A 13,743-nucleotide genomic window follows, 5' to 3' on the forward strand; every position below is an offset into this window, starting at 1 on the left:
AAAGATGATTGCAACCTTTTAAATATGACAGGATATATTAAACAAGTTCCAGCATGTTTACTTCAAGTTCTTGACAAATGAAATGTAGCTCCTAAAATAGCTATGTCTAATACAAAAAGTAGTTTAGATGCATTCTCACGACAAATACAGTTGTTATCTCTTGATTCCATCTGATTAAGAAAAATACATTAAACTGAACTCAAATCAAACTCCCCAGCAGGTTTCACAAGAAGTTCACATTATCCAAAAGGATACTGAACATTATCAAAAGGACATTATTAAAAAGGATATATTACTAAAACTGTGTGACCCAGAAAAAATCTTGAGTCTTGGTGTTTGTAACACAAGTCGAGCACAAGCAAGCTTTCAAGGAGTGATGGCACTAATAGAGGAAGAAAAAATACACCTCTTCGTGAATATTTGTGTTAAATTCATCGTGGATTGGCGACGCTGTTACTGGGGTTGGGGATGGACTTTTTTCTGGGTCAGTCAGACTTGGTGTGTCCAACAAAACTGTGGAGATAGATCCTGAATTCAGGAAGTCTTCACTGTCACTGTCCTTGCCTGGAGGGAGAGAAGATGGAAATTTGTTTATCTGACACAATGACCCTTGCTCCTATGCAATGCAGCCTTACTTTCAGGAGAGAGTACAATAGGAGAAGGGTGCCATCAATAAATGTTGCTTCTCAATTCAACCACCGCAGCACACTAGGGTTGGAGCACAGTGGAAATATGCATCTGACAGCAAAAGCCCAACCCCTCTTCAAAACACTCAGTGGGATCATTTTCAAAAAGCTGAATAAACTGGAGCAGTTATTTCCTGTCCCACGTCCTCAGTTTTCATACTAAGTACCTCTTTCCTTGTATTTACTAGGGAAAGACTAGGAGAGTCAAAGTCTGTGCTGAGAAAAAACAACCTGTCTCTGTGCTATCTTTAAGTTACCCATTAAAAAAAACAGCCCACAGTCTAAAAGCCTAAAACCAGTTTTAAGTGACTGTATTACATTTAAAGACTGCCACAAATTAAGCACGTCTCATTTAATTAACACAGTAGCCTACATCAGCACTTGGCATCCTCTGTGCCCACTGAACGATTTGCCACATCTGAATTGCCTCACTACAACCTAAGGACTTGGATTTCCACACATCATAGTGTCACAGTTTTGACTCCAATAGGAGTTAACTGGTTCAAGACAAACAATGTTTTCTAAAAAGTAAGCAGAAGTCTAGCACTTGTTGCCAAAGATTTGATGCAAATATAAGCCAGGTTTGTTTACCAGATCCTTTCTTGCCCATTTGTTACCATCTACCCTTGAGGTAGAGGGCAGGTAGACTTGAGGTTTGTTTTAACATCTTCCAGTCTTCGAAGGCATGGCACTGTGTGAAAAAGCAATCCCCAATTCAAAAATGCTCCTCCTCCTCCATAACAGTAAGCACACTGCTTTGCTCTCATGACTCATGCTCTCCTGGTGTTTCTTTTACTTTTCTTTACAGGGAGAAAGGAGAAAGAGAGGTACTGAGAGCTGTTACACTGAACTGACAATGACCACCCTCAACCTTTATAACCTTTGGTGATCAGAAGCTCCTGGATCTGGAATGCTCCACCTTTGAATGTATGACGTGCAACACTGCATGTTACAGTGGCTGTAACACTACATGTTACATGTGTGTGTGCAGGACAGAAGAGATTACTAGGAAAGATGAGGAAAAGCCAGCCTGCCCTCCTATAACAGGGAAGGAGAATTATTCTGTAGCTGCTCTATTTGGCAGCTTGTGAAGTTTCTATTACACGCCAAAGACATGGTGTGTCATTGCAAATACAGTCTTGGCAAGATGTCCACTTTGCTACTTATATTTTTTGCAGCTCTTGGGTATTGCTATTACGGTGTGTGCAGCTGCTGAGGCAATGCTGGTTTGACTTGAAGGAACATGACTGCTCTGCTCAGCTTCCAATGCCTCCAAAGGAACACATGCAAGTGAAGGGAATGGTGAAATTTAACAGTTAATATAGTACCTAGCCCAGAAGAGTATTTCAAGAGGCAATGGAATGAGCACAGGAATTCACCACACTCAAACTAACTTTACAACAGTCAAATATGCAACGTGACAGTAGCAATTACTACTACCAGAGGAACCAAACGTTCAGCTGCATGGTCAGAAAAGTCAATTTACTAGTCTGCACTAGTTGAAGAACTGGCCTTTACTCTAAGAGGTACCTCCAAAGGTAAGTCTAAGATTTGATGTAACGCTATCACAATGCACCTACTATTTGAGTGGGAGTAGAGTTTATAACTTCATAAGCTGCACAGTACCTTTTTTACCTTGAGCCAGTATCACCATGTCTTGAACTTTCTTGTATCTATTCAGAGATTGTCGAAGCTCTTCTATCTTTCGATCCTAAAACAGAAGAAAATTGTGATTATGTTTTTTTCCTTTAGTAAATCAAAAATAGTAAATACAATTACTCAGTAGTTGTCTGTGAAACTAAAAGTAATGGGAGGCACGGATGGGGCAGGGTGCAGAATTCTGGTGTAAATTGCAGTCTCACTGAACTTCGTGACAGTGATTTGCAAGGACTCTGTGTGCATGGGAATAAATGCCCAGTTATATCCCCTTAAGAGGCTCCACAACACTTCTGACTGTAGAGATCCCTTGATTCTTACAAATTTAATTTTGTATTGAACTGTGACAAGTTCACATATGCAGTTTGTTTTTTTTTTAAAGAGATATAACTAAATCTAAAAAAATAGATTACTGGAAAAAAAAAATAGATTACTGGAAAAAATAATGATTTTACTACCTTTTCTTCATTTGCTGCCATAAGAGATTCTACCGCCTTCTTCATTTTCTGTACCTCTATGTCTAAAAGTTAAATGAGACAGTGTAAGGAAATAAGAAAAAAAAACAACCCTAGAATCAACTCAGTAGTATCTGAAGCTAAATTTACAAATTAAGACATAATACAACCACTAACATTCTATGTTAGATGGAAATACATGGACTGTTTTTCTCCAAAACCTTCATTTCTGACTTTAACCAAGGAAATGACAAAGTTCATGAAATTACCTTACCTATTCCTCAGTTTCAAGAAAAGTGAAAGTCAAGAGTACAATTATTGTTTGAAAATCACTCAGTTCTTCATGAAATCTAGTAACCACAAAACAAGAGGTCCAAAATACAAAATACTACAACTGGAGCACAACAACGTACATCCTCATTACAACAGTCAACAAACATCCAAATGACATCTCAAAAACTCACTATACAAAGCAACAGGATTAACAAACATGACAAAGAAAGCATTGTGCAGTGGTGTTTAGTCGTAATTCAGTATGGATGTAGAAATGAGGATGGCACAAAGAAATGATGCAAGTATTTGCTATGACAAGCAGTCATGCTGGAATACATACTGTATTCAGACTTGAAAGAGATCGTGTTCTGTGTTTCATCTATAATCCTTATTTATGAGGAAACAGAACATAAATGTCTCCATGTATTTCTAACAGTCTATGTGGTTTGAATTTGGAGGTGTTCTGGACTACAGAAATGTAAGAATTGAAATAATCTCAATTTTCGCTAAAAATCTACTTGCAAAAATGAAATAAACTTGAAATGTCATTACAAACATTTGGAGGTGGGCAAATGCACAAGCAAGAAAGCATTTTAACCCCCTCAAATTCCTTAAAAAAACAAAAAAACAAACAGTGGGAAGAACACCCTTCTCCTTAATGAAAAACAAGCTGCCTTTCCAGATAAAAGCCATTTAGGCATATTGGGTAATACTGCAACTGATGCAGTTCCAATGATTTTCACCAAGTTCTGCTTACAGCAAATCTGGAATACTGGAATGTAATTGCATTTCACTAGGAGGCAACTGTTTTCTTTGTGTGTGCATTTTAAGGACAAAAATCTATGCACTCCACTTTGAAACAAAATTTTGTGATTCTCCATGAAATCAAATCTTTGTCTATTAGTTTTTCTTCTGAAAACTTTGTATTTCAAGTGTGATATACAGTAAAATTTGAGTATATGGACAGGCAAGTGTAACTAAGTGTTACAGATGACACAACCTAAGAGTGCTTGTTAAAGCAGTTTTACAATCACATGCAGAAAGCTCTTCTGGAATGCTTGTGGAAAGACATCAGAAACCTTACTTTTATCTTTGAGCTTCTTTTTACAATTTTCATCTGTGCAGAAAAGTCCATTGGATTTGAAATTAGCACGAAGGTTACAAAATTAAATAAACTTAACAAAACATTGCTACTTAAGGAGCAACTATTCCTCACATAGTATTGCAGAAGCAAACAGTTCATGGTTTTGCACTGCACTCTCATTGCTGATGTTCCAAACGACTCAGATGGTCTCCCTGCTGATATATGTCTACCTATCTCAAGGATATTTGATTATAGGTTAAAAAATAGGTGGAAACTTAATGTCTCAAAAAAAGCTTACATCAAGTTACTCTTAAGCTAACACTATGTGAAAGCCAGGAAAGTTATAATTAACGTACAAAAATTTGTTCAGAAAGCACAATCCATGGTTCATCATGGCAGAAGATCCCTCTGCTGAGCTATACTGAAAACTATACTACAGGTGAGAACCAAAGGGTAATGAAAGTTCAATGTATACAGCAGCCCCCAAGAAAGAAAAGCTCCATTTAGGTAGTAAAAAAAGCAATAAAGCAAGACCTTGTTCAAAATTAAATATTTTAAAAACAGGAATCACATTTCAGTGCTGTCACTTTTAGTGCTCTTTCAGAGTAAATTTTAAAAACAGAATTTTATTAAGTAAAATTTGACAACCTACACACAGCTATTTCTATCTCAGGTGAGAAATGAACAATCAACCTCTTGAAGCTGGATTTAAAATCTAGGACAATTATTAGTGAGATATGTTCAGAAATGAAATTTCAGCAAGTCAAAAACTGGAAATTTTTTTTGAGGCCTTAAAGAAAGTTTTCTATTTTCGAATGAAGATCCTGAAATTGAGTTTCCTCCAAGTAAATACCAATTGTGCTTCTTCTTTGCAAGCAAATAAAAGAAGTACTTGACATTACATTTCTGAGCTAATTCAAGTTTAGTTAGGATTTAGAATTAACCAGTAGGCAAATCCAGAACCAATCCTCAATCCTTAGGGCTGGGGCCACACTGAATGTGTGTACATCATACTTAGGTTTACAGGATGGCTTTTCCTCTTCCTTAACAGTAAGGGGTGCATAAGCAAAGCCCAGACACAAATACTGTGGAAGATATATTGAGGAGGGAACTTCTTAGTATAAGCTTTCTAGAAAACTGGTTGGAATTCGTTTAAAGCTTTCTTTGTCAACATAAACAGTGTACTTTGAGGGACGATGCAAAAGCCTCATGAAGTAGTAACTAGGGATTACCAAGACAAATTCAATGTTGATCAAGAACCTATTCCAATGGTAGGTTCAGCAATAGCACTAAATTTGGTAAAAGAAGTAAACTAGAAAGATAGAAAAGTGCATGAAAATTGAGGATTTTATCTGTTATTTGCTGTTCACTCCCAGAAGCACCACCTCAGATGAAGTGACTGAGGAGGACATGCTGCCTCTGCACAGCCCTAAGAGCCTTCCATGTTCTTACCTCTGTCCAGTATTTCAATTCCTTCTCCTTTCAGCTTGCATACCAATTTTTCTTGCAACCTTTTTACCTCAGCTTCCTTCTGCTCCAGTTTCTCTTTCAAAGCTGATAGCTCATCCTGTAACAGACACAAAATCACTCAGTGACAGTTTCCGTGCACATCTGAGATGTTTTCAAAAATCAATTGCATGAAGCACAGTGAACAGCTTCTCAGACAGTGGAAGTGACTAAGGGCCCTCTAAAATTTACACTAGCTGAGGGGACACCCACCAAACTCTGCTTCTGAGTATCACAACAGACCACTGAGCTCTTAAGGGGGCAAAACCAGAGGACCAATGGACAAAAGTGTCTGTCTCATGAATTATCTGAAAAAAAGATTTTACATCTAAATTGAAAAAGTGTGAAGCAAAAAAGCAGTTTTCTTACTTGTTTAAACTTGCATAGACAGAAAAATTCAAGTGATGAGGCTGACAGCTAAAATTTACAGCACTTATTTGGATTTTTATAGAACATTTTGCAGGTTCAAAGTTGGACAATTATGGAGTTGTCCTCACGGAACAGGCTGAGGACAGTTTCAGAAACAACCGCCGCTTGTACACACAAATTGACTGTAATGCCATCAAACACAAACACATACTGAAAAGCAGTTCAGACAAAAACATGGAACCTCTGCCACAGTTTAGATTTGCCGATATAGCATTAGGAAAGAAGGCTTAGAGTTGAGATTCATGGGAACAAGACAGATGGTGTTTTGGGGGAGTTAGGGTATATTAGAGAAATGCTGTCAAATTATAACTTATATCTAACCATCTGCACCCAGCAAGAGACTGGCATGGATCCACGCATGTAGCTTTTTAAAATTTGAGTCAAATCCTATTCAGTTTAGTAAAATGTTTCCCTGGTGTCCAAAGATACCTTGTGCAACAGCATCATCAAGACAGGACCACCAGAGCAAAGGTACCCAACACTAAAAATTTAATTTGCTCCATTTGCAAACAAAACAAGACTCAATTTTGGCATTTATAGCTCCTACTTAAGTGTTAAATTCTTTAAGGAACAAATCAACTAGAATACTGTGATGGCTTAGATTTTTCTTGAGCTTCCCTCAAACAATCTATTACAAATACGCATGGAAGTGATATATGTAACCCAAACAATGGCCCAAACAATTCTCCAGTGCTTCAAGTTGGTACTGATTTTGATGGGATTTCTGACAGTGTAAGACCTGTGCTTCTCCAAAACAAGACCCTTTCTTAGTCATATGAAAGCTGTGGTAAACCCAGGGGAACTGGAGTTGCCTGTAATTGTTGATGCTATGTTATCTGTCCTCGATTAGAAACATGATATGTAAATTAACATTTGGGAGAGGGGACACTGAAAGAGAACCACTGTTTTCTAGCTAGTTTTCATGAAAAAATGTTCTCTTAAAAAAAGTGAGGAAAAGTTCAGTTTGAATATTGGAGGTAAATTACAGAAGATGCTGCTTTCCCTTGGAAAAGGAATGAACTTAATCCAAGCATAATTAAACTATGAACAACCCATGCAAACTTCATGACACTAAAATCCTCTCCCATTTGATATAAAAGCTTATAAATCATATCTACACTAAGAGCCTTGCAATCTAATGAGAAAGGGAGCACTGCATATCAACACACAGCAATCAATGAAGAACAGAGCACAACAGCACAATGCAAGACAGACCATAAAATTGTGGAACATGAAGGATTCGAAACAGGCCAAATGTTACCCATAAACTACTACACCTTTAGCATCTGGCATTTTTGCTCCATCCGCTGTTTTTCATACTGCATCTGACCCACTTTGATTTTCATGCTAGAAAGTTTGGCCATTAAAGACTGGTAACAGAGATAGAGGAGTGAGAGAAAACTAAAGACAGAAAAGAGACAAAGCTAAATGGCAAAGAGAAGTCAGAAACTTACAGGAACAAAAAAAGTGCTACAATCATTTATAGGGAATGTTTTCAGGAGTGGCTGATTTTCAGCACATTTAGGAAAAAAGAAACACTCAGCTTTGGTCTCAGCCATGGCTTACACACCACAACTGGTATTATTTGACCTACGGGTGAATCAAGGGTCTAAGCAATAATATATTTACGGTTACTGACCAGCTGTGTAGTGAGTTATCCTTTACAAAAAATGTCTGGATCTGAAAACCACAACATGACATTTGGAAATAATCCTTTCCAGGTTTTGTTCGATTTTCTAAGTGAGCACCATGAAACTCCTAGGCCTGAGCATGCTCAGAATTTTGCAAGGTGCAGGCAAGGTCTGGGGAAAAACAGGAAGAAGTTCTAAAACTTGTGACTTGCACCCATCTCTGCATCTTCCCCTCAGCCTCACTTACTTTGGTTGTTTTAAGCTTTTTCTCGTACTGTAGTCTTTCATTGTCCATTTCTCCTACTCTTAATCGCAATTCATTTATCTCCTGGATCAAGTCCTGAGTGAAGGAAAAAACAAGACCAGAAACAAGAGGGAAAAATCAGTAAACAGAGTGACAGTTGACTAGGCATGCTTTGGAGAGACCGTAAAAACACAACAAGAGTAAGAGAAACTCCAATCACCCAAATTTATAGTTAAGCAATTCTCAACTTTCTGGATTTCCAGGGACCCTATTTCTCAGTTTCTGCATCACTGCACTGAATACAATAGGGCAAAGGAAAAAGAAATCAATTGCAGTTGCACTGCCTGTGCTTTTGACAAAGAAAGGCCTCCAGTCTGCCAAGTTGTTCAACTGCCTTTTGAAAATATGAGAAGATTACAGTGTGAATCCAAATTTCTGTCACTCAAATGAGACCTTCTGAGCGCTGAAGAAAAGTGCCATCACTGGTTTCTCTACGCTCTAAAGCACACTGGTTAAGCATCAGTGCTGCCACTATTTCTGAGCTTTGCAAATTCAACCTGGTTTAGAAGAAACTTGGAGTCACCACTTAGAGCCACGTGAGCTCTTCAGAACAGTTCAAAGTCCTGAGCCTCCTCCTGGAGAGACCTACCACATTTGGACATTAATTGCGAGCATTCTCTTCCTGCAGAGGGTAACTGAACGCTAAGGTCGTGTCCCATCAATGTACAAAGTCCCCATCCTCCAGACCAGGAAACAGAGTAGGAAGCCTGTGCAACAGCCAGGATGGAGTGTTTTTCCATACAATACAGAGAATAGGAGCTACAGTTTTTGGGGAAAATCACCCCCTCTGCTCTGAGGGGGAGCACATTACCAGAAAGCTGTGGCTTTTGCACAACTTCAAGACATCCAGCAAGCTTTTGTTTCACATTTATTGCACTGATCTTTCATTTATGTATGGATCTCAGATAAGTGTTACACTTGCAAGTTAAAAAATTAAAAATAAAAATCCATTCCTGAACAGCTATTGTAGTGCCTTATCACTAGGAAACAATTCTGAAGAGAAGATTAACTCTTTGGGCACCCTATAAAACAGAAGTGGACTCAAACTGCTGCATAATTGTTTCCACACTACCAGGAGTTGTGTGGGTCCCTGGTAATACCTTCCCACCCCATTCCATATTTTCCCATCTTAGAAACCTCAGGTTATACAGGCATAATGAATCTGATAGCGACCAAGCAGAACCTGTATCTCCTTAGCACAGTCCAAGCTCAATTACCACAACTACAGTGAAAATGTAGAACATTTGAAGATGGTAATAATAATGACTGCTACTAACGTATGGGCCAAGGTTAACTGTATGAGCTTCAATAGGGCCAAGTGTCGGGTCCTGCATTTTGGTCATAACAACCCCAGACAACCCTACAGGCTTGAGGAGGAGTGGCTGAAAAGCTGCCTGATGGAAAGGGACGCTGGTGTACTGATGGACAGTCAGCTGAACGTGAGCCAGCAGTGTGCCCAGGTGGCCATGAAGGCCAATGGCATCCTGGCTTGTATCAGGAATGGAGTGGTGAGCAGAACTAGGGAAGTAATCCTGCCCCTGTACTCTTCATTGGTGAGGCCTCACCTTGAGTGCTGTGTTCAGTTTTGGGCACCTCAGTACAGAAAGGACACTGAGGTCCTGGAGCATGTCCAAAGAAGGGCAACAAGGCTTGTGAAGGGCTTGGAGAATATGCCCTACAAGGAGAGACTGAAGGAACTGGGGCTGTTCAGTCTGGGGAAAAGGAGGCTGAGGGGAGACCTTACTGCTCTCTTCTAATACCTGAAGAGTGTTTACTGAGAGAGCGGGGTTGGTCTCTTCTCACTGGTGACAGGTGAAAGTTGTGCAAGGGTAAGTTTAGATTGGATATTAGGAAACACTTCTTTTCAGGAAGGGTTGATAAGCACTAGAATAGGCTCTCTAGGGAAGTGGTTGAGTCACCATCCCTGTATGTGTTTAAAAACTGTTTGGATGTGGTGCTCAGGGACATGATTTAGTGGAGGGTTATTCGAGTTAAGGTAGTATGGTTAGGTTGTGGTTGGACTCGATGATCTTTAAGGTTTTTTCCAACCTGAGTGATTCTATGATTCTATGTATGACTAATTTTGATACATCTGCAATTCCTTACTGATTCTTCAAACCACAACTTCTATAAATCACATCACTCAACTATAAATACACACAAATGTCACTATTTAACTGAGTTGTTCCTCAACGGTGCTAGATGCTAAAGACCTCTAACAAATCTACATTTCCAGGTCTGAGAGTTAGTTTTGACACTTGACAATTTGTTCCAGATTTTCTCCCCTGCAGCCATCACTTTTGCTATGCAATGATCCAATGTCAAAATATCCTACACATGGCAATAGATGCTGAAGTTGTTGCCTGCATAGTTCTCACTTGAACTACATGATTTTTAAAATATTGGAGGGGGAGAGGGAAATCCATATTATCCATATTCAGTTATCTATATTCAAAAAGCCATAGTGAAGCAATGAAAAAACCCACAAAATTATTCTCCTTTTTTGAAAAAAATAACACAGCACAAGATTAACAGAAGTGTCAAGATACACTCATACTGTCAGAGAAGCAGGCTTATACTGCAACCAAGAGCATGAAATCCTGGATTGGAAACTAAAATCTTCTGTTTAATATGGGCCTTGCATAACTGAATCCTTTATCACTGGCAACTGGTCACCAAAAATACTGTACAATTCACCCAAGGGCTAAACAGAACTAAAGAGGAGTTCTAATAGCATGCTTTGCCCTAAAAATACTTTTAATTACTCACCTTCATATACAACAAGAGACATCTCTCATGTCTTAGGTTATCTAAAGCATGGTAACTATAATCACATTTTTTCTCAGCTTTTTTTAGGCATAAAGTCACACTGAAGATTCACCAGGCTCCACAGAGACCCTCAACAGTACAAACAAGATGGCCAGGCTTTGCATAATTAAGCAGAGGAAAAAGAAAAATACTAAACAGCCCTGCCTCCCCTGCTGCTGAATCACTAAAAAGCATGCACAGTAGTCCTCTTTTGATCCAGAGACAGATCCCTCCATGCAAACAAGCAAGTTTTTCCTTGCGTGGACCCACAACTGTATCTGATGGGGCTGATATATGGACTCCTATTTCCAAAACTCTTTTCCATCCCTGATTGCATTACTTTGTGTTCTCCATTGTGGAGCCAGAGAGGCACAAAAAAGCACAGGCAATATAAGACTTTGAGGGTCAGAGGCTTCCTTACTGGTACTGGGAATGCAAACTATGTTCATAATGCTCCTCCACTGAGAAATTCACCTGCACAAAGAAGCCTGGTAGTGTTTTAAGTTATGAAGAATTCTCCATGAGTAGCAAATTTAACCTCTGGCTCCTGCTTCAAAGACCATGTCTGGTTATGGACTCCTCCCTAAATAAACTCCCTAATATATTTTCTTACAAAAACCAAGCCCAGCTCAGACTGTCCATGCTTGTTATGGAAAATAATCCTAGTGTCTGCTGAGAAAGTGGAAAGACTGGAATGGGTTAAAGAACAGATCAATTATAAATCTCTATAACTTATACAATTAGCTTTGAAAAAGCTGTGTATTTGAGCATGTAGACAGGAAAAGTCCTAGAGCACAAAGGAAAAAAGGCTAAAGATCTAGCAAAGCATTTTTGTAGAGGAAGAATGGTGAACATAAGAAACCTACCAAGCTAGAAGGGGAAGTTGAAATGAGAAACATAATTAAAAACTGGATGACACGAAGGATTTAATATGAATGATAATTGATAACTTCACTGGCTAACATGTAGGAACCTGAAAGGGAATTAAAAAACACAGTAAAGTGAAAGGGTCAAGCTTTGTCCTTTGTGGTGACTTTACAGCTTCTCCTCTTCTAGAAATGAATGACATCTGGAACACCTACAATATGAACATCAGACGTCTCAGCTCATTTATAAATCCTCAGAAAAAAAAAAACAGAATTTGAAATTTTCTTCCCTGGCAGGCTCCAACATACCTGACAAGGGTATGTTACCCTTGCAGTGAAGCACAGCCTAATTCTTGGAGTTTCCTGTAAAAACTAAGCTTGCCAACCTACAGTCTCTGCGTTTCTAGCTTCAAAGACAAACAAGGGTCAGCTGCACAATCCAAGGGGCACAGAGGGCAAATGGCTCAGGAGAGTGCTTCCAAGGATGGCAGCTCCAGGCTGCAGCTCTGCCTGGCACTGCACAGCTCTGGGCCAAAGTCAGGCTGAGAAGAATATCTGCAAGTCCCTTCTGTGGAGCTGAGATCTGAAGTGAGGCTTCAAAATGGCCTCACAGAGTCACCTCATTCTTTGTTACTGAAAACAAAATTTCTGCCTTTTAGCATGTGCAAAGGCACGTGTGTTGGCATGTTTTCTCCCCTTGCAATGGACACAGTTTGCCTCAAACAGACATGCCTTACTCAGAAGAAGACAGCTGCAAGCTGGGATGGAAAAGTGCAACGCACTCACACAGTTATATTTAAAGTCATCCTAAATGCCACTTGCCTGAAAACCTGAGGGCAAGAATGAAAAACTCTTTAGGGAAATCTTTCTTTGTAAAAAACTTGGTTTACCAAGCCAAAGGGGATATTGATTTTATTTTGAGATACAGACGTTTTAACCTTAAAGATGAATACCTCCTTTGTCTGGCAAAAAAAACAAACGAACACAAAGCAAAACAAAAAACATTCCCATGAATGTTCTGATAATGCGAAGCACACACACCTTTCATAATTTATTTCACTGGTTTTCACTCACCTCTGTATCTCTGAATCTGTCCTCATAGTCCAATCTATCCTTCTCTACAGACGTAAGCTTTAGCTTCAGATTGGAAATCTCTGCCATAAGATCCAGCTTCTGAGTTTCAAGGGAAGTTCTGCTCAAAAGCTCCTGATTCAAGATAAAGAGGAACAAAACAGAATTATTCATCCAAGGGGAAAGAAATCAGTCATTTATTTCAGCAGCTAAAGGCCTCTTTCAGGAGCAAACCGTCATACACTCTGCACTCCCTGAAGCACTGGACACAGCAATTAACCATTTGACAGACTCTGGGCAGCTAGGATGCAGCTGAGATCACTGGATCACTATCACAGGTTGGCTGCCAGGCTGAGAAAAAAGCTTGTCTGTCATCACAGTTGCCCTGGGCAGCAGGGAGCTTTGAGGGGAATCCACCCATCCTGCCAGAGGCTTTCATCCGAGTCTCTTTGAAGTTCAGTGGGGAAAGGCTCAAAGCAGAGCAGGACTGGATTCCTGCAGTGTAAAATAGCACTGACATTACTAAGTACAAAGACTTGAAAGCAAATATGGTAGAAAATTGTCACTTAGTTAAGTGTCATCAAGGAATACACCTTGAACTGAGGCACACCGCTCTTTCAAAAACAAAATGTTGTTCCCTAGGAGCAACAGACATGTGTTTGTGAAATACCTGCTGCAGCATCTCCTCTGTGGCATTCAGCTTCTCCCTGTGCTCCTCTAGACAGAACTCCAGATCCCGAATCTTTTCTCCCTGGGCCTCCACCTGGTCTGTAAGTACGCTTACCTGCACAACAGAGATAAAGGGCTGCACTTAAACAACCTGCACTAGTACAGTACACATCACCTAAAAAACTTTATGGGAGTAACAGATTTGCCTGGGATACAAAATGGAACCATGGAAGGAGATGGGACAGAGGAACTCTGCAATGGATGCAACGCATGGCAAAGCTGATGGAGCTTTCCACTCATGCTTA

At 39.5% G+C, this 13,743-nt stretch overlaps 1 protein-coding gene across 15 annotated transcripts in view; it reads right to left on the reverse strand.

Annotated features, from left to right (window-relative positions):
- Positions 1 to 13,743, reverse strand: part of PPFIBP1 (PPFIA binding protein 1) — a 103,262-nt gene that overhangs the window by 21,614 nt on the left and 67,905 nt on the right. For 5 of the 15 annotated variants that reach the window (XM_010715497.2, XM_010715493.2, XM_031555195.1 and 2 more), the window contains 9 exons: positions 13,440 to 13,553; positions 12,773 to 12,904; positions 7,968 to 8,060; positions 7,367 to 7,459; positions 5,607 to 5,721; positions 4,155 to 4,187; positions 2,801 to 2,862; positions 2,313 to 2,397; positions 407 to 564 (listed from right to left, as the gene is read on the reverse strand). In XM_010715497.2, the coding sequence (XP_010713799.1) occupies positions 407 to 564; positions 2,313 to 2,397; positions 2,801 to 2,862; positions 4,155 to 4,187; positions 5,607 to 5,721; positions 7,367 to 7,459; positions 7,968 to 8,060; positions 12,773 to 12,904; positions 13,440 to 13,553 (885 nt within the window). The remainder of the gene's footprint in view (positions 1 to 406; positions 565 to 2,312; positions 2,398 to 2,800; positions 2,863 to 4,154; positions 4,188 to 5,606; positions 5,722 to 7,366; positions 7,460 to 7,967; positions 8,061 to 12,772; positions 12,905 to 13,439; positions 13,554 to 13,743) is intronic. The other 10 variants (XM_031555207.1, XM_010715575.2, XM_010715568.2 and 7 more) reach the window with 5 other exon arrangements.

Source organism: Meleagris gallopavo, chromosome 1 (genome assembly GCF_000146605.3).
Source record: "Meleagris gallopavo isolate NT-WF06-2002-E0010 breed Aviagen turkey brand Nicholas breeding stock chromosome 1, Turkey_5.1, whole genome shotgun sequence".
In the NCBI taxonomy this organism is placed as follows: Eukaryota; Metazoa; Chordata; class Aves; order Galliformes; family Phasianidae; genus Meleagris; species Meleagris gallopavo.